The sequence below is a fragment of the Oncorhynchus mykiss genome, chromosome 1, assembly GCF_013265735.2.
Source record: "Oncorhynchus mykiss isolate Arlee chromosome 1, USDA_OmykA_1.1, whole genome shotgun sequence".
Lineage (NCBI taxonomy): Eukaryota > Metazoa > Chordata > Actinopteri > Salmoniformes > Salmonidae > Oncorhynchus > Oncorhynchus mykiss.
In genome coordinates this window covers 85,705,926-85,730,408 of record NC_048565.1, presented here as the reverse complement: position 1 = coordinate 85,730,408, position 24,483 = coordinate 85,705,926, and the positions used below count along the sequence as shown (strand labels likewise).

General features: G+C 43.1%; 1 protein-coding gene across 3 annotated transcripts in view; it reads right to left on the bottom strand.

Moving 5' to 3' along the window:
* The window catches only part of LOC110514631 (lysosomal cobalamin transport escort protein LMBD1), a 221,406-nt gene that overhangs the window by 132,600 nt on the left and 64,323 nt on the right, over positions 1 to 24,483 (bottom strand). For all 3 annotated transcript variants that reach the window (XM_036987666.1, XM_036987670.1, XM_036987674.1), the window contains exons 4-5: positions 22,129 to 22,226; positions 19,280 to 19,347 (exon numbers count right to left, since the gene is read on the bottom strand). In XM_036987666.1, coding sequence (XP_036843561.1) covers positions 19,280 to 19,347; positions 22,129 to 22,226 — 166 coding nt within the window. The remainder of the gene's footprint in view (positions 1 to 19,279; positions 19,348 to 22,128; positions 22,227 to 24,483) is intronic.

The window sequence follows — 24,483 nt, the reverse complement described above, 5'->3', positions numbered from 1 at the left end:
ACAACAACATCAATGACTATTGGTAGACAGTTTAGTAGTGACAAGAACATCAATGACTATTGGTAGAGGGTTTAGTAGCTGCAACAGCATCAATAACTATTGGTAGAGGGTTTAGTAGCTGCAACAGCATCAATGACTATTGGTAGAGAGTTTAGTAGTGGCAACATTAATGACTATTGGTAGAGGGTTTAGTAATGACAACAACATCAATGACTATTGGTAGTGGGTTTAGTAGTGGCAACAGCATCAATGACTATTGGTAGACAGTTTAGTAGTGACAACAACATCAATGACTATTGGTAGAGGGTGTAGTAGCAGCAACAATGACTATTGGTAGAGGGTTTAGTAGCAGCAACAGCCTCAATGACTATTGGTAGACAGTTTAGTAGTGACAACAACATCAATGACTATTGGTAGAGAGTTTAGTAGTGGCAACAACATCAATGATTATTGGTAGACAGTTTAGTAGTGACAACAACATCAATGACTATTGGTAGAGGGTTTAGTAGCAGCAACAATGACTATTGGTAGAGGGTTTAGTAGCAGCAACAGCCTCAATGACTATTGGTAGACAGTTTAGTAGTGACAACAACATCAATGACTATTGGTAGAGAGTTTAGTAGTGGCAACAACATCAATGACTATTGGTAGTGGGTTTAGTAGCAGCAACAATGACTATTGGTAGTGGGTTTAGTAGCTGCAACAGCATCAATGACTATTGGTAGAGGGTTTATTAGCAGCAACAATGACTATTGGTAGAGGGTTTAGTAGCAGCAACAACATCAATGACTATTGGTAGTGGGTTTAGTAGCAGCAACAATGACTATTGGTAGAGGGTTTAGTAGCAGCAACAATGACTCTTGGTAGTGGGTTTAGTAGCAGCAACAATGACTATTGGTAGTGGGTTTAGTAGCAGCAACAATGACTATTGGTAGTGGGTTTAGTAGCAGCAACAACATCAATGACTATTGGTAGTGGGTTTAGTAGCAGCAACAGCATCAATGACTATTGGTAGTGGGTTTAGTAGCTGCAACAATGACTATTGGTAGTGGGTTTAGTAGCAGCAACAATGACTATTGGTAGAGGGTTTAGTAGCTGCAACAATGACTATTGGTAGAGGGTTTAGTAGCAGCAACAATGACTATTGGTAGAGGGTTTAGTAGCTGCAACAATGACTATTGGTAGAGGGTTTAGTAGCTGCAACAGCATCAATGACTATTGGTAGACAGTTCAGTAGTGACAACAATATCAATGACTATTGGTATACAGTTTAGTAGTGACAACAACATCAATGACTATTGGTAGAGGGTTTAGTAGCAGCAACAATGACTATTGGTAGAGGGTTTAGTAGCAGCAACAGCCTCAATGACTATTGGTAGACAGTTTAGTAGTGACAACAACATCAATGACTATTGGTAGAGAGTTTAGTAGTGGCAACATTAATGACTATTGGTAGAGGGTTAAGTAGTGGCAACAACATCAATGACTATTGGTAGTGGGTTTAGTAGCAGCAACAATGACTATTGGTAGTGGGTTTAGTAGCTGCAACAGCATCAATGACTATTGGTAGAGGGTTTAGTAGCAGCAACAATGACTATTGGTAGTGGGTTTAGTAGCAGCAACAACATCAATGACTATTGGTAGAGGGTTTAGTAGCAGCAACAATGACTATTGGTAGAGGGTTTAGTAGCAGCAACAATGACTATTGGTAGTGGGTTTAGTAGCAGCAACAGCATCAATGACTATTGGTAGTGGGTTTAGTAGCAGCAACAATGACTATTGGTAGTGGGTTTAGTAGCAGCAACAATGACTATTGGTAGAGGGTTTAGTAGCAGCAACAATGACTATTGGTAGAGGGTTTAGTAGCTGCAACAATGACTATTGGTAGAGGTTTTAGTAGCAGCAACAGCCTCAATGACTATTGGTAGAGGGTTTAGTAGCAGCAACAGCATCAATGACTATTGGTAGACAGTTTAGTAGTGACAACAACATCAATGACTATTGGTAGACAGTTTAGTAGTGACAACAACATCAATGACTATTGGTAGACAGTTTAGTAGTGACAACAACATCAATGACTATTGGTAGACAGTTTAGTAGTGACAAGAACATCAATGACTATTGGTAGAGGGTTTAGTAGCTGCAACAGCATCAATAACTATTGGTAGAGGGTTTAGTAGCTGCAACAGCATCAATGACTATTGGTAGAGAGTTTAGTAGTGGCAACATTAATGACTATTGGTAGAGGGTTTAATAATGACAACAACATCAATGACTATTGGTAGTGGGTTTAGTAGTGGCAACAGCATCAATGACTATTGGTAGAGAGTTTAGTAGTGGCAACATTAATGACTATTGGTAGAGGGTTTAGTAATGACAACAACATCAATGACTATTGGTAGTGGGTTTAGTAGTGACAACAACATCAATGACTATTGGTAGAGGGTTTAGTAGCAGCAACAATGACTATTGGTAGTGGGTTTAGTAGCTGCAACAGCATCAATGACTATTGGTAGAGAGTTTAGTAGTGGCAACATTAATGACTATTGGTAGAGGGTTTAGTAATGACAACAACATCAATGACTATTGGTAGTGGGTTTAGTAGTGGCAACAGCATCAATGACTATTGGTAGACAGTTTAGTAGTGACAACAACATCAATGACTATTGGTAGAGGGTTTAGTAGCAGCAACAGCCTCAATGACTATTGGTAGACAGTTTAGTAGTGACAACAACATCAATGACTATTGGTAGAGAGTTTAGTAGTGGCAACATTAATGACTATTGGTAGAGGGTTAAGTAGTGGCAACAACATCAATGACTATTGGTAGACAGTTAAGTAGTGACAACAACATCAATGATTATTGGTAGACAGTTTAGTAGTGACAACAACATCAATGACTATTGGTAGAGGGTTTAGTAGTGACAACAACATCAATGACTATTGGTAGACAGTTTAGTAGTGACAACAACATCAATGACTATTGGTAGACAGTTTAGTAGTGACAACAACATCAATGACTATTGGTAGAGGGTTAAGTAGTGACAACAACATCAATGACTATTGGTAGACAGTTAAGTAGTGACAACAACATCAATGACTATTGGTAGAGGGTTTAGTAGCACAACGTCTTTAAATAAATGCAATGAAATGCTTTAAAGTGAGAGTAGGTTGTAGCTTTGACAATGCTTTTCACACTACCCAAATCTAATCAATAGATAACAGAATGATTCATTCATTTATTTGTCTATTTGTCTGTTTGTTTGTGTACAAACCAAAACAAGGCCTTGAACTCATAGTTTTTCTTGCAGTCTATTGTTGAGACCTTTACCTTCTCCACCGCAGCCCGTCCTACCCATCCAATTACTTTCATAATTAACAGGCAATTCATCTAATTATGACGTTTAAACTACGACCCAAATGGCACCCCATTCCCTTTACAGTGCACTACTTGTTTCCAGGGCCCCTAGTGCCCATAGGACTCTGGTCAAAAGTAGTGCACTAATTAGGGAATAGGTGCTATTTAGGATCCCAGGATCTATTTTTTGCTGGCGTTAACACATTGCTAGTGCCAAACCACGTTCGCGGGCAATGTCGACCTGTTAAAGCCAGCACTGTGCTATTTTCAAACTGTTGTGCAAGGATTAGTAATTGACCTGTTTAATATCAGCACACTTGCGGTCAGATGGGAGGGGTGGAAATATTTGAAGTGTGTCCTTAAAAACATGATCCAGTGCTAATTTCAGGCAGCGCTGATATTTAAGAACAACCAAAAGCTGGTTTTGATTTGATTTGATTTATTAGGAACCCCATTAGCCGACACCAACGATGACAGCTGGTCTGACTGGGGTCCGACACATTGCGAAAAAGACATTACAGACAGAAGACTTACATACATTTATAAACATGAACATGTAGTCTCTGTGTGTGTGTGTGTGTGTGCATCTATTAGTTCCACATCCATGTCAGTACATACACACAACAAGTAGGTCACATGGGGGAGAGGCGTTGAAACAAGGTTTGGCTGTTCACTATATAAGATGGAAGGGAGTTCCATGCACTCTGTAATGGCTCTGTAAAATACTGTACGTTTTCTTGAATTTGTTCTGGACCTGGGGACTGTGAAAAGACCCCGGGTGGGATGTCTGGTGGGGTAAGTGTGTGTCAGAGCTGTGTGTAAGTTGACTACGCAAACATTAGGGAACTTCCAAAACATTGTTTCTTATGAAAACAAGAAATCAGTCGTTTGTTATAAAAACAAGAATTCAGTCTTTCCTCAAGTCTTAGCCGAGAGAGACTGACATGCATAGTATTTATATCAGCACTCTGATTACAATGAAGAGCAAGACGTGCCGCTTTGTTCTGGGCCAGATGCAGCTTAACTAGGTATTTCTTTGCAGATCTCGACCACATGACTGGACAATAATCAAGATAAGATAAAACTAGAGCCTGCAGGACTTGCTTTTTGGTGTCAAAAAAGCTGAGCATTTCTTTATTAAGTACATACCTCTTTACAACCATTGAATCTAAATGTTTTGACCACGACAATTTACAATCTAAGGTAACACCAAGTAATTTAGTCTCCTCAACAGCCACATCATTCATTACCAGATTCAGCTGAGGTCTAGAGCTTAGGGAATTATTTATACCATATGCAATGTTCTTAGTTTTAGAGATGTTCAGGACTAGTTTATTATTGGCCACCCACTCTAAAACAACTCCTTGTTAAAGGTTTCAGTGACTTCATTAGCTGTGGTGACTGACGCGTATATGGTTGAGTCACCAGCATACATGGAAGTGCATTGACGACGCCGTCCCCACAGGGACAGTACGTACATATCCCAACCAGAAGCCATGGATCCCAGGCAACATCACATCGAGCTAAAGGCTAGAGCTGCCGCTTTCAAGGAGCGGGAGCCTAATTCGGACGCTTATAAGAAATCCCTCTATGCCCTCAGACGAACCATCAAACAAGCAAAGCATCAATACGGGATTAAGATTGAATCCTACTACACCTGCTCGGATGCTCGACGGATGTGGCAGGGCCTGAAGACTATTAAGGATTACAAAGGAATACCCAGACACAAGCTACCCAGTGACGCGAGCCTACCAGACGAGCTAAATGCCTTTTATGCTCGTGTCGAGGCAAGCAACACTGAAGCATGCACGAGAGCACCAGCTGTTTTGGATAACTATGTGATAACGCTCTCGGCAGCCGATGTTAACAAAACCTTTAAAAAGGTTAGCATTTACAAAGCCGCTGGACCAGACGGATTACCAGGACGTGTACTCAAATCATGCGCAGACCAACTGTAAAGTGTCTTCACTGACATTTTCAACCTCTCCCTGACCGAGTGTGTAATACCTACATGTTTCAAGCAGACCACCATAGTCCCTGTGCCCAAGGAAGCAAAGGTAACCTGCCTAAATGATTATCGCCCCGTGGCACTCACGTCGGTAGCCATGAAGTGCTTTGAAAAGCTGGTCATGGCTCACATCAACAGCATCCTCCCAGACACCCTGGACCCACTCTAATTTGCATACCGCCCCAATAGATGACGCAATCTCAATCGCACTCCACACTGCCCCTCCTCACCTGGACAAAAGGAACACCTATGTGAGAATGCTGTTCATTGACAACAGCTCAGCATTCAACACCATAGTGCCCAGGACTCTCGGACTAAACACCTCTCTCTGCAACTGGACCCTGGACTTCCTGACGGGCCACTCCCAGTTGGTAAGAGTAAGCAACAACACGTCTGCCACGCTGATCCTTAACACTGGGGCCCCTCAGGGGTGTGTACTTAGTCCCCTCCTGTATTCCCTGTTCACCCACGACTGCGTGGCCAAACAACTCCAACACCATCATTAAGTTTGCTGACGACACAACAGTGGTAGGGCTGATCACCGACAACGATGAGACGGCCTCTAGGTAGGAGGTCAGAGAACTGGCAGTGTGGTGCCAGGACAAAAACCTCTCCCTCAATGTGAGCAAGACAAAGGAGCTGATCGTGGACTACAGGAAAAGGCGAGCCGAACAGGCCCCCATTAACATCAAAGGGGCTGTAGTGGAGCGGGTCGAGAGTTACCTTGGTGTCCACGTCACCAACAAAAATATCATGGTCCAAACATACCGCGACAGTCGTGAAGAGGACACGACAAAACCTATTCCCCCTCAGGAGACTGAAAAGATTTGGCATGGGTCCCCAGATCCTCAAAAGGTTCTACAGCTGCACCATGGAGAGCATCCTGACCGGTTGCATCACCGCCTGGTATGGCAACTGTTCGGCATCTGACTGTAAGGCGCTATAGAGGGTAGTGCGAATGGCCCAGTACATCACTGGGGCCAAGCTTCCTGCCATCCAGGACCTATACAATAGGCGAGGTCAGAAGAAAGCCCATAAAATTGTCAGAGACTCCAGTCACACAAGTTATAGACTGTTTTCTCTGCTACCGCACGGCAAGCAGTACCGGAGTGCCAATTCTAGGACCAAAAGGCTCCTGAACATCTTCTACTGCTGAACAATTAATAAAATCACTACTGGACAATTTACATTGACCCCCCCCCCCCCCCTCTCTCTTTTTGTACACTGCTGCTACTCACTGTTGATTATCTATGCATAGTCACTTCACCCCCACCTACATGTACAAATTACCTCAACTAACCTGTACCCCCACACACTGACTCGGTACCGGTGCCCCCTGTTTATAGCCTCGTTATTGTCATTCTTATTGTGTTACTTTTAATTATTACTTTTTATTTTAGTCTACTTGGTAAATATTTTCTTAACTCTTCTTGAACTGCACTGTTGGTTAAGGGCTTGTAAGCAAGCATTTGACGGTAAAGTCTACAGAGTTTGATTTGAAACACATGTTGTGTTTAATGCCAGTGGCAGGTCATCTCTATCCTGGACATTTTCTAACATCATTACATTTTACATGTATTTATTGTTGTTGAAAAAAATAATGCTTGTTTAATTTAATAAAGTCAAACTTATTAGAATGATTCACCATCCTGGTTTTAGTGGTAATGTGGTTGGTTATGGCATGAATTTTGACAGCAGAAACACAGCCTATCTAGCCATGATGCACACTGCCAATATGAACATGGAACAACACTAATGTGGAACAACAGTAATGTGTAGAGTAGACTAATATGGAACAACAGTAATATGTAGATTAGCCTAATGTGGAACAACAGTAATATGTAGATTAGCCTAATGTGGAACAACAGTAATGTGTAGATAAAACCAATGTGGAACAACAGTAATGTGTAGAATAGCCTAATTAAGTAATGTGTAACAGTAATGGAATGACTTGGTTTCCTCTATCGTAATCACTCCTCTTTCACCCCTGCTGCCAAACTAACCCTGATTCAGATAACCATCCTACCCATGCTAGATTATGGAGGCATAATTTATAGATCAGCAGGTAAGGGTGCTCTCGAGCGGCTAGATGTTCTTTACCATTTGGCCACCAATGCTCCTTATAAGACACATCACTGCACTCTATACTCATCTGTAAACTGGTCCTCTCTGTATACCCGTCGCAAGACCCACTGGTTGACGCTTATTTATAAAACCCTCTTAGGCCTCACTCCCCCCTATTTGAGATATCTACTACAGCCATCATCCTCCACATACAACACCGTTCTGCCAGTCACATTCTGTTAAAGGTCCCTGAAGCACACACATCCCTGGGTCGCTCCTCTTTTCAGTTCGCTGCAGCTAGCGACTGGAACGAGCTGCAAAAAAAACACTCAAACTGAACAGTTTTAGCTCCATCTCTTAATTCAAAGACTCAATCATGGACACTCTTACTGACACTTGTGGCTGCTTCGTGTGATGCATTGTTGTCTCTACCTTCTTGCCTTTGTGCTGTTACCTGTGTTCAATAAATGTTTGTACCATGTTTTGTGTTGCTACCATGTTGTGTTGTCATGAGTTGCTGACATGCTGTGTTGTCATGTGTTGCTGTCATGCTATGCTGTTGTCTTAGGTCTTTTATGTAGTGTTGTCTTTCTTGTCTTGATGTGTGTTTTGTCCTATACATTTTTTATCCCAGCCGCTGTCCCTGCAGGAGGCCATTTGCCTTTTGGTAGGCCGTCATTGTAAATAAAAATGAGTTCTTAACTGAATTGCCTTGTCAAATAAAAGGTAGGGAGGTTGGAGGGACGCCATGTGTGACTGACGTGTTCTCCGTTTGCTCCAGCAGTATTCTTAAAGTTTATGTGAATTCTGCAGCAGAACCGTATTTATTTTCAAATATTAGTTTGGTGATCCCTTTCCATAAAAACCAAGACTACTTTGCTTTCGAATGTCGACGGAAAATAAGGCCAAAAACATGACTTTGAGAAAACCCGGCCCACAAGACCCACTCTCATCACCGCCCTCTCCTGAGTCTGAGGGCCAGGGGACTCACACTTAACCTGGGGGTGCGGCTTGGCCTGACGGCGCTGAAATGAACATTCTCGTGGCCATCAAACTACTACACTCTGAGATAGTTGGAATGAAAACAGAGGTAGTTGCTATGATTGAGGCACAAATACAGGAGGCTTCTTATACTTTAAAAGTAGATCTAACCATCCTGCGGAACAAGACGGTGCCAGCAATCACATCAGTCAAAACAACAACAGATTTGCACAATACAATGAGTGCAGCACTGGAGACCTCCGCTACCAATGTCTCCGACTCAACCACCGCCCTGGAAGCTGACGTGAAACACCTGGCTGTGGATTTGAAAAAGGTGCAGGAGAGTTGTGTGAGTTTAGAGGGATTCTCTCGCCTCAATAAACTGAGACTGGTATCAGTCCCAGAATCAGCGGAAATGCCTCGCGCCACGGATTTCGTTTCTGGGCTGCTGAAGGATGTTCTTGCCTTGGATGAGAAGCCCCTGATTGATCGTGCCCACCGGTCTCTGCGCCCAAAGCCCCGGGATGGTGAGAGGCCCTGTGACATAATTCTACGAGTGCACTTTTTCCATGAGAAGATGGAGATTCTCAGACGAGCCGGCAATACCACTCTGAGCTTTCAACGACAGAGCTTCTCCATCTACCAGGACTTCTCCCCCACTATTTCCAAGCAGCGCACAGCTTTCGGGCAGGCCAAATGACTACTACTACACCATCCAGGTGTGAAGTATGGACTGCGATTCCCGGCCGTTTATTGCTATCTCATGATGGTAAAGACTACACATTAGAGTCTCCGGATGAGACTATGGCTCACATTCAACGTCACATCAAGAAGTCTAGAACTTGCTCATAGATCAGCAAGTTGCTTGCGAACTGTGGATAGCATGTAGCCCACCTGTGGTACAATTATGTTTAGTTATAACATGCTAGTCTTATATAGTTGGGAGTTGGCGAACCCATTCAGGATTATTTGATGTGATCTAATGTTTTGATCATCTAGAGTGCTTGCCTTACAAGCATTCAGTCATTTTAATTTCATTGTATTAAGGTTTTACTTAACTCCTTTGTTTCTAGGCTGTCTCGTTCACCTATTCAGTTTGTTGACATAGTGTCTCAGAGACTCAAAATATTTCAGGTTATTTGTTTACTGCATCCGTTTGTACCGAACCAGTAAACAGTAAATGTTCCAAGGCTACACGTTTTTGGGGGTCTTCTGTTCAATTTTAAAGGTTTTGAACGTCATTTATGCCCAGAAAACGTTTAATGTTGCGCACACATAGTTTTTTGGTCTTGGCTGTAAATTGTCTTAGCGTCAAACTAGACAATTATTATTATTTTTTGATTGTGTGTTATAAGACTGGGAAAATAATTATATACATCTACAAGTGGTGCTTTTGTAATTTCGTTTGCACAAGGGATTCACTTTTATTTCTCTCTCTTTTTGCTGCTTGATCCACTAACACAAAACGCAACTTTAAAGAGCGGGACTGTGGGTTTAGGTTTAACACCGCACTCTAACTCTCTCACTGTGTGAAGAGAACACGTTCTATTTAGGCTTGTACCTCGTTTGGGGAGGTACTGTCTGGGATGGGGGAGGTGGTTTGGGGGAGGAAGGAGGTTGAATTGTTCAGTTCTAATGTTGTCATTCTGTCTTTTTAGGGTTTTTTTCTGTACTTTTTCCAAATATCTTACACTGTACATTATTACTCTGAGACAATTTATTCTGGGGTTTTTGGGGTACTCATTGCTTTTCTGATCTATACTCTAATGACAGGGTTGTATAACGGGAGTGCCCAGGGTGGCCAAAATAATATGATCAAGTGCATTTCGTGGAACATCAAAGGGGTTAACAACCCTGTGAAGCGTAAGAGGGTGTTGACACACTTAAAAAGGTTTGAATGCAAATGTTGCAGTTCTACAAGAGACTCATTTGAGGACTGGTGAGCATTTTCGGATGAGTAGGGACTGGGTAGGTCAAGTGTTCCACTCTAACTTTCATAGTAAATCAAGAGGTGCTGCCATTTTGGTCGATAAATCTACTCCCTTTGTAGCTTCTGAGGCTATTGCTGATCCTAAGGGACAAAACGTCATAGTAACCGGTAAACTATTTTCTATCCCTCTTGTGAGGGCTAGTGTTTATACTCCCAATTGGGATGGCACAAGTTTCATTTCTTCCTTTTTATCTGCTATACCCAATTTAGAGTTTCATTTGTTGATTTTAGGGGGGGATTTCAACTGTACAATGTCCCCAGTTCTTGACAAGTCCTCACGAAGAGCTACAGGCCCATCTAAATGCGCCCTACTTATTCAATATTTTCTTCAGAAATATGCTATGTTTAAGGCCTAGCGTTTCCTACATCCTACAGATAGACAGTATTCCTTTTATTCTCATGTTCATCAAACATACTCCCGGATTGATTACTTCTTTTTGTACAAAAAACTTCTGCCTAACCTTCGGCAGTGTACTTACGAGAGTATTGTTATTTCTGACCATTCACCATTAGTGCTTGAACTAGAGTTTCCCCAGCGACCTCCTAGGTGTTATGAATGCCGTCTTTTCCCCATTTTACTCTCAGATAAGGAGTTTGTCAATTTCATTTCTACTGAAATCAACTTATTCCTAGCACACTATTTCAATGCCAGCGCCTGCTCTACCATATGGGAGTCTCTCAAAGCATACCTACGTGGCCAAATATTTCATATACAACCAACCAAAACAAAGTTCGCTCTCAGCGACTTCGGGACCTGAGCGAATCCATAGCCACATTGGATGAGGATGCTACGCATCCTTCCTCTGATCTGCATAAAGAGCGCCAACTACTCCAATCTGAATTTGATGAGCTTTCTACCAGGCAAGCTGAACAGTTACTCTTGCGAGCTCGGTACAGAGTGTATGAACAAGGCGACAAGGCCAGTAAACTCCCTGCACATCAGATCCGTAAATCTGAGGCATCACGTTTAATCCCACAAATAAGGACCCACAGTTATAAATACATTTTACTCTGCGCTATACACCTCTGAATCTCCTCAAGAGCCTTTGCTGATTGATTCAGTCTTCAAAGGCATGAATATGCCTTCAATTGATACAGACTCCCATGACTGTCTAGAAGAAGAATTTACACCTGAGGAGATTGTCCGCATTGAAAAGTGGTAAATAACCAGGTCCGGACGGTTTTCCAACCAAATTTTACAGGAAGTTTTCTGGTCTGCTTTGCCCATTCTGGTCTCGATTATATGCAGAGTGCCTTAATACCTCAAAGCTACCGCCTAGTCTTTATCAGGTTTCAATTTCATTACTATTAAAGAAAAACAAAGACCCCCTGGAATGTGGAGCCTATAGCCCAATCTTGCTTTTAAACTGTGATTACAAAATCCTAGCCAAGCTTTTAGCCATCCGTATGGAAGGCTCGCTGCACCAAGTAATACACTCTGACCAGACTGGCTTTGTGAGAAATAGGCATTTGTTTTTCAATATTAGACACCTTATGAATATACTGTACTCCCCAGCGTCGGGGGACCCGGAGGTGGTGGTCTCACTTGAAGCGGAAAAAGCTTTTGACCGCGTTGAGTGGGACTACCTAACAGCTGCCCTTTATAGATTTGGCTTTGGCCTCAAATTCATTGTGTGGATAAAGATTCTTTATTTTTCCCCCATGGCTTCGGTACGAACTAATAACTTGTCCTCTGACTATTTGCCCTTGCACCGCGGATCCAGAATGGGTTGTCCACTCTCCCCGTTGTTGTTTGCTTTGGCAATCGAGCCTCTCGCCATTGCACTACGCTCTAATGATGCCATTCAAGGCATAATCAGGGTGGGCTTAGAGCAGAAAGTCTCGCTATAGGCTGACGACCTCCTTTTGTTTATCTCCAACCCTGATACCTCATTCCCATGTGCCTTATCTGTTCTTAAAAAGTTTGGATCAATCTCAGGGTACAAGCTGAATCTAGGCAAGAGTGTGCTTTTTCCTGTAAATAAGGCTGCTTTAAAGTGCTCTTTTACAAGTTCTCAGTTTAGGATTGTCCGGGATCAATTCACTTACCTGGGAGTTAAAGTGACAAGGAAATATTCAAATTTGTTTCAGGAAAAGTTTGTTGCTCTAGCAGAGAGTTTGAAACAATATTTTACTTTTTGGAATTCGCTACCTCTTTCTCTTATCGGAAGGATTAATGTCATTAAAATGAATGTGTTGCCCAAATTTTTATATTTATTTCAATGTTTACCCATTTTTGTTCCAAAATCTTTTATTTAATTAACTGGATCAAACATTAATGTATTTTATTTGGGATGGCAAGGTACAACGGATTGGTAGAAAGCATTCACAGAAGCCTAAGGTGGTTTAGCTCTACTAAATTTCCAGACATACTATTGGGCTGCAAATTTCAGAACCCTTTTGTACTGGCTACAAGCTGATCCTACTGGCCCTAGACCACTCTGGGTCCAGTTGGAGTCTGAATCGTGTAAACATGCTGCACTTTCTTCTGTGTTGTGCTCATCTCTCCCAGTGTCCCTAGGCAAAAGGTGTGTCAACCCAATTGTAAAGCAGTCTCTTACAACTTGAAATCAGTTCCGTTTAGCCTTTAGCCTCCGAGGCTTTTCTCTATCAGGCCCAATCAGAACATTTTATTTCCTCCATCTTTGAATGATGGGGCTTTTTGCCATCTGGCACTCACTAGGCCTCTCCTCACTAGCCCAATTATTATTTGATGATACATTTGCCTCTTTTGCTCAGCTACAGGAAAAGTTCAACCTCCCCCAATCCCACTTTTTCCGCTATCTCCAGACTCGGAACTTTGTCAGAGCTAACACACCTGAATTTCCCCATAGGCCTGCGAATACAGCTATAGAGAGCATCTTTGAGCTGAACAAGATTCCTAGGGGAGCAATTTCAGATGTATTTGCAATCATTGACTTACAGAACACTTCTTTGGTGCCTTTAAAGACTCAATGGGAAAAGGATTTGGGGGAGGAACTTGGGGAAAACCCCTGGGAATCTGTTGCTGCACAGGGTGCATTCATCCTCGTTTAGCTCTTTTGGGGCTGTCATAAAGTGTCAGGTTTCTGGGAATTAATATTTAAATGCTTCTCTGATATATATACACTGCTCAAAAAAAAGGGAACACTAAAATATCACATCCTAGATCTGAATGAATGAAATATTCTTATTAAATACTTTTTCCTTTACATAGTTGAAAATGCTGACAACAAAATCACACAAAAATTATCAATGGAAATCAAATTTATCAACCCATGGAGGTCTGGATTTGGAGTCACACTCAAAATTAAAGTGGAAAACCACACTACAGGCTGATCCAACTTTGATGTAATGTCCTTAAAACAAGTCAAAATGAGGCTCAGTAGTGTGTGTGGCCTCCACGTGCCTGTATGACCTCCCTACAACGCCTGGGCATGCTCCTGATGAGGTGGCGGATGGTCTCCGGAGGGATCTCCTCGCAGACCTGGACTAAAGCATCCACCAACTCCTGGACAGTCTGTGGTGCAACGTGGCGTTGGTGGATGGAGCGAGACATGATGTCACAGATGTGCTCAATTGGATTCAGGTCTGGGGAACGGGCGGGCCAGTCCATAGCATCAATGCCTTCCTCTTGCAGGAACTGCTGACACACTCCAGCCACATGAGGTCTAGCATTGTCTTGCATTAGGAGGAACCCAGGGCGAACAGCACCAGCATATGGTCTCACAAGGGGTCTGAGGATCTCATCTCGGTGCCTAATGGCAGTCAGGCTACCCCCCAAAGAAATGCCATCCCACACCATGACTGACCCACCGCCAAACTGGTCACGCTGGAGGATGTTACAGGCAGCAGAACGTTCTCCAAGGCGTCTCCAGACTCTGTCACGTCTGTCACATGTGCTTAGTGTGAACCTGCTTTCATCTGTGAAGAGCACAGGGCGCCAGTGGCGAATTTGCCAATCTTGGTGTTCTCTGGCAAATGCCAAACGTCCTGCACGGTGTTGGGCTGTAAGCACAACCCCCACCTGTGGACGTCGGGCCCTCATACCACCCTCATGGAGTCTGTTTCTGACCGTTTGAGCAGACACGTGCACATGTGTGGCCTACTGGAGGTCATTTTGCAGGGCTCTGGCAGTGCTCCTCCTGCTCCTCCTTGCACAAAGGCGGAGGTAGCGGTCCTGCTGCTGGGTTGTTGCCCTCCTACGGCCTCCTCCACGTCTCCTGATGTACTGGTCTGTCTCCTGGTAGCGCCTCCATGCTCTGGACACTACGCTGACAGACACAGCAAACCTTCTTGCCACAGCTCGCATTGATGTGCCATCCTGGATGAGCTGCACTACCTGAGCCACTTGTGTGGGTTGTAGACTCCGTCTCATGCTACCACTAGAGTGAAAGCACCGCCAGCATTCAAAAGTGACCAAAACATCAGCCAGGAAGCATAGGAACTGAGAAGTGGTCTGTGGTCACCACCTGCAGAACCACTCCTTTATTGGGGGTGTCTTGCTAATTGCCTATCATTTCCACCTATTGTCTATTCCACTTGCACAACAGCATGTGCAATTTATTGTCAATCAGTGTTGCTTCCTAAGTGGACAGTTTGATTTCACAGAGGTGTGATTGAATTGGAGTTACATTGTGTTGTTTAAGTGTTGCCTTTATTTTTTTGAGCACTCTATATGACACTCTTCTAGATGTGGAGTACTGCCCATAGGTACCCCCCTGTCAAGAATCCAGTTGAACACTGTTGCTTTACAACTCTTTTAGCTAGACGGCTAATAATACAGAACTGGAAGATGGCAGCTCCCCCATCTTATAAATATTGGGTTAGAGATGTGTTGTGCTCTCTGAAACTAGAAAAAATTCAATACACGTGGGAACCCCAAACTGTTTTATGAGGCTTGGGCTCCATTACGGTCTTACTTCAAACAGTCTGATGGCATTCATATTAAAACTAAAATAAGTCTGTATTTGACTCCCCTGTGACTTAAGGGTTGGATGAACATTTCTTTGTGTTTTTTTTTTTGGGGGGGGGGGGTAATTAAGGTTGATGATGTGCTTATTGATTGTGACCTGCTGAGGCCTTGTTCATCTTGCCCGGTCAGAGACTAAAATGTGAGCTTGTTTTGCCAAGTTTTTTTTTATACATTTTGTTCACGCTTACATAAAAATACAAATAAAATGTTAAAGCAAGGTAAACTTTATTTTGGGTCCAGTGGATGGTCGGTCTGTGGCCATGACTGTCTGTGAGTGGTTGCATTTCTCCACCCCTATCCCTTGACTGTTTACAAGAACAATAGGGAGGTGTTTGCTCTCTCCCTGTACTACAGATTGCCCTTTAACCTTTGTAGCCTTCTGCCCAGTGTGTTTAACTTGTCTAAAGTACGGTATCTTTAAAGCTCATTTTATTTTATTGAAAAAAAATTATAGTTGAGTATATTATTTATATTGTTTCGTGTTGTCTTGTGTGTAAAACTGAATAAACAGTTTTAAAAAAGGTCAAATAAAAATATATACAAAATATGTATGTTATCTAAGTAATGTAGATAGGCCTACATTATGTTAGCCATGCAGCTCCTGTTTAGGACGTGTGCAAAAACCCCTCCATGTGTCCATGCCATCATGAGGGGCATCATGAAAGGAGAGAAGAACTTCTGGGAATACACCGGTGAACCCCGTATACACAAGTTATTTGCCTGTAACAATGGCCTGTTTTCCCGTTTGATGTGTTGAAAACCCAAGCCCCCCGTGGGCTACCCTTACCCTAGGCCTACTATAATGACAGCTCATTTAAACCAAGGCTGGATTCAGAAATAAATACTGGCAATACTTTCCTTGAAGCCTGCAAGTATAATGCTTTTTAACTTGTTATAAGCACGTATGAGCCTTTATAATGTCTAATAATAAAGTGTATAATATGTTGTGTCTATGGATCAACAATTCAACTAAGAAACAACGTGCTGAATGTAGACCACCCTATAAAAGAACAATCACCTCAAAAGTTTAAAGAATCAGCAGCAGCTGAAAGGTCAATAGTTATTTTTAGGAGTTTTGAGTCATGCCTAGCCCTCTAGACCAGTCACGACAGGCTGCAAACAAAAGACTGTGTTCAAGCAGCAAAGCCCTTGAATGAACAGTCACCCAAACAGGGGCCTGATGTCTCCCTGTACCACAGGGCATCACACAGAGAGGAGCGGAGATGAGTGGAGTGGAAAGGAAAGCAGAGGAGAGGCAGAGCAGGATAAAAGCCATCATGTCGCCTCGCATCAAGAGACCTGAACAACAATCCCCCGGTACAAAGAGGTACAAAGGGCTGACGGTTCAAAAAGGTAAAATAGACACTAAATTGCTTCTGTCTAAAGAATCCCAAAGAGTCCAAACTTTCCAACTTGAAATGGACCATGTGGGCTCGTCCTAGGCTGTGTCTCAACATGTTGTCTAAGGCCCATAGGGCTCTGGTCAAAAGTAGTGCACTATGTAGGGAATAGGGTACCATTTAGGATGACACGTTTCTATCCACCCACCGTCCAATCCAGGCAGCCTCCTCTATAGGATCAGAGTGCCATTTAATGGTTGAACGAACATTACATTACATTACATGACCTGAACAGCAAGCATGTTACTGTGGTGTTGGTGGCTAGGAGAAATCCATTATGTTTATGCTGCACAGGCACAGTTCAACACAGAGTAAACTGGAGGTTAAATGGGACATGGTTTCCACTGTGTATCACTATAGATTTAAGCATCAAGTCATCTTTCAGACACTTAATCACGAAAGGGACAGTTCACAATGGCTTTATCTGAGACAGTGATTAAATAAGTCTAGAGATGGGGCTGGGAGCTGAGGATCGGTACTGGGGTGGGGATGGGAGCTGAGGATGGGTACTGGGGTGGGGATGGGAGCTGAGGATGGGTACTGGGGTGGGGATGGGAGCTGAGGATGGGTGCTGTGGTGGGGATGGGAGCTGAGGATGGGTGCTGGGTTGGGGATGGGAGCTGAGGATGGGTGCTGGGGTGGGGATGGGAGCTGAGGATGGGTACTGGGGTGGGGATGGGAGCTGAGGATGGGTGCTGGGGGTGGGGCTGGGAGCTGAGGATGGGTACTGGGGTGGGGATGGGAGCTGAGGATGGGTGCTGGGGGTGGGGCTGGGAGCTGAGGATGGGTGCTGGGGGTGGGGATGGGAGCTGAGGATGGGTGCTGGGGGTGGGGATGGGAGCTGAGGATGGGTGCTGGGGGTGGGGATGGGATGGGAGCTGAGGATGGGTGCTGGGGTGGGGATGGGAGAAAGGTTGGGTGCTGGGGGTGGGGATGGGATGGGAGCTGAGGATGGGTGCTGGGGTGGGGATGGGAGCTGAGGTTGGGTGGTGGGGTGGGGATGGGAGAAAGGTTGGGTGCTGGGGGTGGGGATGGGATGGGAGCTGAGGATGGGTGCTGGGGTGGGGATGGGAGCTGAGGTTGGGTGCTGGGGATAAGTGCTCGGGATGGGGATGGGAGCTGAGGTTGGGTGTTGGGGATGAGTGCTCGGGATGGGGCTGGAAGCTGAGGTTGGGTGCTGGGGATGAGTGCTCGGGATGGGGCTGGAAGCTGAGATTGGGTGCTGGGGATGCGGGCTGGGAACTCAGATGTCCCTCCACATAAGGTTAAGCATATTGGGGCAATAACTATAGCAGAGGGCATCTTGGGTCAGTAACTATAGCAGAGCACATCTTGGGTCAGTAACTATAACAGAGGGCATCTTGGGACAGTAACTATAGCAGAGGGCATATTGGGACAATAACTATAGCAGAGGGCATATTGGGACATTAACTATAGCAGATGACATCTTGGGACAGTAACTATAGCAGAGGACATCTTGGGACAGTAACTATAGCAGAGGGCATCTTGGGTCAGTAACTATAGCAGAGCACATCTTGGGTCAGTATCTATAGCAGAGGGCATCTTGGGACAATAACTATAGCAGAGGGCATCTTGGGACATTAACTATAGCAGAGGGCATCTTGGGACAGTAACTATAGCAGATGACATCTTGGGACAGTAACTATAACAGAGGGCATCTTAGGACAGTAACTATAACAGAGGGCATCTTGGGACAGTAACTATTGCAGAGGGCATCTTGGGACAGTAACTATAACAGAGGGCATCTTGGGACAGTATCTATAGCAGAGGGCATCTTGGGACAGTAACTATAGCAGAGGGCATCTTGGGACAGTAACTATAGCAGAGGGCATCTTGGGACAGTAACTATAGCAGAGGACATCTTGGGACAGTAACTATAGCAGAGGGCATCTTGGGACAGTAACTATAACAGAGGGCATCTTAGGACAGTAACTATAACAGAGGGCATCTTGGGACAGTAACTATTGCAGAGGGCATCTTGGGACAGTAACTATAACAGAGGGCATCTTGGGACAGTATCTATAGCAGATGGCATCTTGGGACAGTAACTATAGCAGAGGGCATCTTGGGACAGTAACTATAGCAGAGGACATCTTGGGACAGTAACTATAACAGAGGGCATCTTGGGACAGTAACTATAGCAGAGGGCATCTTGGGACAGGAACATGACTAAAGCTCCAGAGTTGTGAAGTTAGACTGAACCAGTAGAAGAACCCAGGAGTTTCACAACTACTCTGGTGGAAGAGGACTTTTTTCTGTGATGTCTGGCTGCTCATGGCTGAACAGATGGTAGTTTAAACAACTTTGATTTCCTTGAAGAGGAAAACACCTTGCTCATTAAGCGATTATAATGACATGTTGTACACACCTCTCCCCACCATCTATGGCTGTGTCCAAAATGGAACCCTATTCCTTGTTATTATAGACATCGCTATGCAGGCCCTGGTCAAATGTTGTGCACTAAATAGGGAATAGGGTGGGTCCAATGTCTCATAGTACTTACCCAATTAATAGCAGTGCTGCACAGACGATGATGAATCCAATTGTGTATTTCAGAGCATTTTTCACTTGCTGTAATGAAAGACAGAATTATTAATACTGTGATTATTAATCAGGAATGTAACCATATCTAATTCTTCAATGGGGTGGGTTGGGGGGGGCGTGTGTGTGTGTGTGTGTGTGTGTGTGTGTGTGTGTGTGTGTGTGTGTGTGTGTGTGTGTGTGTGTGTGTGTGTGTGTGTGTGTGTGTGTGTGTGTGTGTGTGTGTGTGTGTGTACGTTTGAGGTGAGTGGCTGGCTAACTAATTCCATATTCCATTTAGTGAGGGGACAATGGAGTGTGAAGTGGAATCCAGAGTCCCGTTCAACCTGCCAAAGACTCTCAGAGTGGTCACACACACACACACACACACACACACACACACACACACACACACACACACACCTTACTCCCAGCGCTGTTATTAAAGGGTGCTTTGAAAGTAATGATTCAAAAGAACTCCTTGGCTGTGAGAGGAAGTGCTTCTGTCAGCTCCAAACCAACCCAGAGGAAAGGGAAGAAGCTCACTGTGGCATGTAATCTATATAATCACTACCGTGTCCTTTGGAGACCAATATATGACATTTCAGCAATATTCAGTTTAAGATGAAGAGGGGGGGTGGTCTATTCCTATGGGCTTTGGCTTTTTCTACACTTAACTTAACAGAGGCCATGTATACGTAATAATAAAGAGTCGACAGTAAAGTCTCAACTATATCCTTTTCTTCTTGCTTTTCTACAGTATGTATTTCTATAGGGATACTGTATGCTTTTCTACAGTATGTAGTTCTATAGGATACTGTACGCTTTTCTACAGTATGTAGTTCTATAGGGATACTGTACGCTTTTCTACATTATGTAGTTCTATAAGATACTGTATGCTTTTCTACAGTATGTAGTACTATAGGGATACTGTACACTTTCTACAGTATGTAGTTCTATCGGGATATTGTACGCTTTCTACAGTATGTAGTTCTATAGGGATACTGTACACTTTCTACAGTATGTAGTTCTATAGGGATACTATACGCTTTCTACAGTATAGTTCTATAGGATACTGTACGCTTTCTACAGTATGTAGTTCTATAGGGATACTGTACGCTTTCTACAGTATGTAGTTCTATTGGGATACTATACGCTTTCTACAGTATAGTTCTATAGGATACTATACACTTTCTACAGTATGTAGTTCTATCGGGATACTGTACGCTTTCTACAGTATGTAGTTCTATTGGGATACTATACACTTTCTACAGTATGTAGTTCTATAGGGATACTATACGCTTTCAACAGTATAGTTCTATAGGATACTGTACGCTTTCTACAGTATGTAGTTCTATAGGGATACTGTACTCTTTCTACAGTATATAGTTCTATAGGATACTGTACGCTTTCTACAGTATGTAGTTCTATAGGGATACTGTACGCTTTCTACAGTATAGTTCTATAGGATACTGTACACGTTCTACAGTATGTAGTTCTATAGGCATACTGTATGCTTTTCTACAGTATAGTTCTATAGGGATACTGTACACTTTCTACAGTATGTAGTTATATAGGGATACTGTACGCTTTTCTACAGTATGTAGTTCTATAGGGATACTGTATGCTTTTCTACAGTATAGTTCTATAGGGATACGGTACGCTTTTCTACAGTATGTAGTTCTATAGGGATACTGTACACTTTTCTACAGTATGTAGTTCTATAGGGATACTATACACTTTCTACAGTATGTAGTTCTATAGGGATACTATACACTTTCTACAGTATGTAGTTCTATAGGGATACTATACACTTTCTACAGTATGTAGTTCTATAGGGATACTGTACACTTTCTACAGTATGTAGTTCTATAGGGATACTATACACTTTCTAAGTATGTAGTTCTATAGGGATACTGTACGCTTTATTTGTAGCATAGAGCTTTAAGTATCACTTCTGTATCTATTTTGTGATATATTAATATTGAGTGAGTGTCTGAATTGAGAGTGATGTGTTTACATTCAGCCTCTGGTTGGTCAGTGTTTTACTTGCTATATTGTATTTACCTTGCCACCATGGCCTTTTTTTGCCTCTACCTCCCTTATCTCACCTCATTTGCTCACATCGTATATAGACTTGTTTATACTGTATTATTATGTGTCGAACTGCTTTGCTTTATCTTGGCCAGGTCGCAATTGTAAATGAGAACTTGTTCTCAACTTGCCTACCTGGTTAAATAAAGGTTAAATAAATACAAACATTTAAAACTAGGAATGCAATCTCTCACGATATGTGGGACCGATGGGATTAAGTCCAAAATAAGGAATAATACAGTGTTTACCTTCCTTAATCCAGAGACAGACAGCTAGTGACTGCTGTTCATAGCCAAGGTCAATGTGTGTGTGTGTGTGTGTGTGTGTGTGTGTGTGTGTGAGTGTGAGCGTGTGTGTGTGTGTGCATGTGCGTGTGTGTGCGTGTGTGTGTCTAGAGTACAGTAAGAGGACGGGTAGCCGCAGTCTTACTGAACACTTGTTGATATGTGCGTGTGTGTGTGTGTGTGTGTGTGTGTGTCTCTAGAGTACAGTAAGAGGACAGGTAGCAGCAGTCTTACTGAACACTTGTTGGTGTGTGTGTGTGTGTGTGTGTGTGTGTGTGTGTGTGTGTGTGTGTGTGTGTGTGAGTGTGAGTGTGTGTGTGCGTGTGTGTGTCTAGAGTACAGTAAGAGGACGGGTAGCCGCAGTCTTACTGAACACTTGTTGATATGTGTGTGTGTGTGTGTGTGTGTGTGTGTGTCTAGAGTACAGTAAGAGGACAGGTAGCAGCAGTCTTACTGAACACTTGTTGATGTTGTCATCATCCTTCTCCTCATAATAGAAGTAGACAAAGGGGATCCACAGGAAGACACAGAACAAGAGGAGAGAGTACAGTGCTGTAGGGAGAGAGAGAGTTGAATCAACTTCATTTCCACTTTTAATCAAACAAAAAATATATGTTTTTCCTACTGATCATGTTGAAACAGTGTGGATAACTGTTTGGATTTAACAAAAAGTTATGAATGTAAAGAACTTGATGGAATCGTTATTTAAAAAAATAAAATAAAATTCAAAGTACTTTTAACATAAATCCAATGGCTTTGAATTCCCGTTGGTTGACAACTCAGTCCGCTGGGTGATCTACAACGCCTCACATATGACTGTGTAATGCAAATACACAAGGTCCTGTCTGGATGGGTTGGTAGAGCATGGTGAATACACATGGTCCTGTCTGGTAGAGCATGGTGAATACACATGGTCCTGTCTGGTAGAGCATGGTGAAAACACATGGTCCTGTCTGGTAGAGCATGGTGAATACACATGGTCCTGTCTGGTAGAGCATGGTGAAAACACATGGTCCTGTCTGGTAGAGCATGGTGAAAACACATGGTCCTGTCTGGTAGAGCATGGTGAATACACATGGTCCTGTCTGGTAGAGCATGGTGAAAACACATGGTCCTGTCTGGTAGAGCATGGTGAATACACATGGTCCTGTCTGGTAGAGCATGGTGAAAACACATGGTCCTGTCTGGTAGAGCATGGTGAAAACACATGGTCCTGTCTGGTAGAGCATGGTGAATACACATGGTCCTGTCTGGTAGAGCATGGTGAATACACATGGTCCTGTCTGGTAGAGCATGGTGAATACACATGGTCCTGTCTGGTAGAGCATGGTGAATACACATGGTCCTGTCTGGTAGAGCATGGTGAAAACACAAGGTCCTGTCTGGTAGAGCATGGTGAAAACACATGGTCCTGTCTGGCTGGGTTGGTAGAGCATGGAGCTTGCATTGACAAGGATAGTGGGTTTGATTCCCAGGGCTACCCATACGTATAATGTATACACGCATGACCATAAATTGCTTTGGATAAAAGCTTCTGCGAAAATTGTATATATTAACATATATTAGTATATATTAAGACGTTTCTTGAGTCATCTTGCGGGTGAATTAAATTAACTTGAATTGGCAAAATGTGGAGAATTGACATTAACATTACATATCATTTTTCTTCAGAAGGTTATGCAAATTGAGAATCATTTGATAGAGTGCAGTGTTGCTTTGGGGACCAACGTGAGGGTCAAAAATAAAGTGGTGGTCTCTGCTTAATTAACAAATGTATTTTTATTACATTTTTTAAATCTTGTTGACTGAATTAATGCCTTTTGATGATTAGATAGGCCTAGAAGATCTCCCATCTGTGTTGTGTGGTTTTGTTATCATCCGATTACTGCAACAGGCTGTGTTATCATCCGATTACTGCAACAGGCTGTGCTATCATCCGATTACTGCAACAGGCTGTGTTATCATCCGATTACTGCAACAGGCTGTGTTATCATCCGATTACTGCAACAGGCTGTGTTATCATCCGATTACTGCAACAGGCTGTGTTATCATCCGATTACTGCAACAGGCTGTGTTATCATCCGATTACTGCAACAGGCTGTGTTATTATCCGATTACTGCAACAGGCTGTAAGAGGAGGACTGAGGAGTTATACAACCCAGTGTACAAGTATATCTTTCGAGACCACAGTTTACGTCACCATGAAGTCAAAAGCACCATGAAAGCAACAGCATTCATGCCAAGGGAAAATGTGAGAAAAACATGGCAAAGGAATGGTATTAAAACATTGAGGGGATCGGTTGGGCTCAGTGGAGGGGCAGTTTCCTGGACCCAGATTAGGCCTAAAACTACTCCTGAACTAAAAAGCACACTCAACGGAGAATCCCCATTAAAAATGCTTTTTAGTCCAGGATCAGGCTGAATCTGTGTTCGGGAAACCACCCTTCAATGTTTCCATAGCTAAACATAAACACAAAGTTCTGAGTACAACAAAGATGTGTGAAATAGCAGAGGACCCTTCCAGAGGCCAGAAGTTGTTGGCACAGCAAAACAACATCTAATGTGCTAACAACAGCTGCTGAAAGTATCTGACGGTCTCCAGGCCGTGAGGGGAATAAAAACGCTCTCTCTCAAAATCTTTCACATTCCCTTTGCGTTCTTGTTAAAGGTGCTGCATTGTGATTTCAGAAAAGGTCTATAATACATCTGCAGTAATAGTTGTATGATAGTGTTTCACAGTATTACTTACGCACCAGTGCAGTGAAAATGTGTTTTTTCGCATTGCTTGTAACTTATTTGGTACATAATG